At 38.9% G+C, this 3,239-nt stretch overlaps 1 protein-coding gene across 1 annotated transcript; it reads right to left on the bottom strand.

The window, feature by feature from the left end:
- Positions 1-171: 171 nt before the first annotated feature.
- Positions 172-2,895, bottom strand: LOC116180955. The gene is made up of 2 exons (XM_031501151.1): positions 1,124-2,895; positions 172-1,078 (listed from the first exon to the last, which is right to left on the bottom strand). The coding sequence occupies exons 1-2, from the start codon at positions 1,193-1,195 to the stop codon at positions 725-727; spliced, it is 426 nt and encodes a 141-aa protein (XP_031357011.1). The 5' UTR covers positions 1,196-2,895; the 3' UTR covers positions 172-724.
- Positions 2,896-3,239: the final 344 nt, after the last annotated feature.

Raw genomic sequence — 3,239 nt, 5'->3', positions numbered from 1 at the left:
TGTATCAAACAATGGTCGAACTTGACTTGTCGTAAGCTACAACAATTATTTTGATTGACAAGTAACCCTAAAACAAAAAAAAAACACTGGTCAATAAAGGCTTTTGGTTTTATTTTTTAAATAACGCTCAATTCTGCGTGAAAAACCTGTATTTTGTGAAATACGTCAATTAGACTAAGAAAAAGGTTTATTGTGCTATAAATTAATTTCTTGTTAATAAGTTGGCATTACAATATTCCTAAAATCAGAATTGACGACGTGATGCGGTACCGGCGAAGTCGTCCCCAGAAGACTTGATACCAAAGGGACTTTCGGCCCACAATATCTTTCCATCCATGTGGCCTTGTGCCGGTATAACTTCGCTTCGAAGTGATTTAGTGCCGAAACGTCCTCTACGACTAGGCGTATCTAGAAAAAACAAGAGCTCAATTTGAATTTTAAATCGAGATTTTACAGTCTATTCGGTAATAAAACCGTGTACCCATGCAAAACTGTTTCTGTATCTTTTGGCGACGAAAAATGCAAATCAGCTCCCTTTTTGGATTCGTTTTTTTTTTATACGTATCGTTCAGAAATAAGGGCGAAAAAGTGTTGCTACTCGACATCTGTTCTCGTTGTCCAGCGAGTCTGCACATTGGTCTGTTCAATTCACATTTGCCAACTGCTGTTGACCGATCAAAAAAACTGTATTATTGTTTATTTGACTATTTCACACAGTAACAAATTAGTTCTCATTAAAATCATAGGTCTTCCCATGAACGATGCAATAGGCGAACCCATAGGAGATCTCGCAATCGTCCGAAACATTGCGTACGCTTTCGATACAGGCGGCCGCCTCGTCGTAGGAAAGACGCGGGACGCCCTTAACGATTTCTTCCACGTTGAGGCCATCATCAGAAAGAAATTCTAGCGCCTTGTACAAGCAGCTGATGTAACATCGGAAGTTGCGCGTCGACGATAGCTTGTAAAAACCAAAGTACTGGTCGACTTCCTCTTGGGTTGCGCCGGAAGAAGTCAGACATTCGGGAAACTCTTTGACTTTTTCGCCCCAATCGTTGAATGTGTCCCTGGTGGATATCTAAAAGGTACCTGTCAAAACCGCAGCCACATAATGGATACTTACGCTGGAGTTGAAGGCGAAAACGGTTGCGGAGGCGAGTAAAATAAGCAATAACTCCATCATTACTTTCATCATGAGTGAGTTTACTAGTACCCCACATCCCTTTATATACACTTTGTCGCACTTGGTCCCACGAAAATGATTTACATAATAAGTTAATTTACAAGCGTAAGGTAATACATGTGGTAATTTGGAGGTTTCAATTTCCCGACGGATAGTTCCTTCTGAGTTTAAATGTGAAGCGGGTTTCGTCTTCAAATCTGCTACTGCAGAAAAAGCGCGAGTAATCCAGAGATAATCTCTACAGTCCTTTAGCAGGTGCCCTATACTCTGCCCTTGTATAGCGTTTCAGTTGGTCTTTGCTCCTTCTTTTGTAAACCTGTACTACTACCACTTTTTTCTTTTTCTCTCGTAGACCTTATTTTTTGTATCTCATTCATTAGCCTCCTCAACTTCTTCTTAGTTTGATCTGTGGCTTATATTATCAATGTCGGGTTTTTGACTCATCCCTTTCGACCCCCTGCCTTCTCATCTGCTCCTGTAATTTTTACCCTATTCCTCCTCTTCTCACCCCGTCCTCTTCTCACTCGGCTTTTCCTCTTATACTCTTTTTGCTCCTTAATTTTTCTGTAGCATCTGGATCAAGTGCTCCTTATAGTCCCCTATTTCCATTTCTCTCTAGTTTTCCATACGTTTTCCCTTCCGACCTATCTCTCCCTTTCTTTCTCCGTACATCGCTATCACACAGTCCTGTCTCTTCCACATCTTCTTCTATTGACAGTTCCGATGGTACTGCATTTCCATAATATCCAGACCCTCTTCCAGAAGCTACCCTTTGGAAATTTTAGATCATGTACATTTACTAAATCTTCAACTCTTTGAATTATCTGGATTTATTGGATCCTTTGATAGTCATATGTATCTGCTGCATTACTTACAAGACTAGGAGACCCTGCGTCTGGGGTTTCCGGGTCCGTTAAGCTTTTTGGAGCTTCTGGACTTATTTTTATTTTTTGAGATCTGAATGGTTTGAGTGTTTTAGATTTTCTGGTCTAAGTTTTCTTAATCCTTCGGATTTCTTCAATTTGATCTTCTGGACTCCCTCTGGATGATTTGGATAATTTGAAGTTTATTGCCGAATTCTCCTCTGGATGATTTAGATCATATGCGTATCTGCAAAACCGAGCCACCCTGGAAACTCTAGGTTTCCGACCACTTTGAACATATCCTAGACATTCGGCCTTCTCTGAGCCCCTTTGGACTTGAAGACTATTTGGTATTCTAAATTTTTCGGATTGATTCGTCTGTATCTGCTAGATCTTTGACTTCATCTTATGTTATACATCTCCCGAACCTTCTGGCTTTACTGGATTATTTAGCAATCAAGATAAATTGAGTCTTTTCAATATCTGATCTGAATTCTGTAGTTTTATTTACTTCTGTTTCCACGTCCCAGTACTACCTTTTGTGCTTTCGGATCCCACAATCATGTGTGCAAATTAAATTCTCCAGACACTAGATTCAAACCTTCCTCCTACCATGTCAAGATCAAGATCCCCCAAGTTTCTAGGTTTCCAACATCCTTTCCAGATATCCAGATATTCTAGGTATTCCATATATTCCAGATATTGTAAGTATTCCATATTCCAGATACACCAGATATTCAGGCATTCTCGATATTCCAGATACTTCTGATATTTCAGATGTTTCAGATGTTTCAGATGTTTCAGATGTTTCAGATGTTTCAGATGTTTCAGATGTTTCAGATGTTTCAGATGTTTCAGATGTTTCAGATGTTTCAGATGTTTCAGATGTTTCAGATGTTTCAGATGTTTCAGATGTTTCAGATTTTTCAGATGTTTCAGATGTTTCAGATGTTTCAGATGATTCAGATGATTCAGATGTTTCAGATGTTTCAGATGTTTCAGATGTTTCAGATGTTTCAGATGTTTCAGATGTTTCAGATGTTTCAGATGTTTCAGATGTTTCAGATGTTTCAGATGTTTCAGATATTTCAGATGTTTCAGATGTTTCAGATTTTTCAGATGTTTCAGAAGTTTCAGATGTTTGTTTCAGATGTTTCAGATGTTTTAGATGTTTCAGATGTTTCAGATGTTTC

Source organism: Photinus pyralis, unplaced genomic scaffold (genome assembly GCF_008802855.1).
Source record: "Photinus pyralis isolate 1611_PpyrPB1 unplaced genomic scaffold, Ppyr1.3 Ppyr1.4_LG9, whole genome shotgun sequence".
In the NCBI taxonomy this organism is placed as follows: Eukaryota; Metazoa; Arthropoda; class Insecta; order Coleoptera; family Lampyridae; genus Photinus; species Photinus pyralis.
This window is presented reverse-complemented; position numbering and strand designations above follow the sequence as displayed.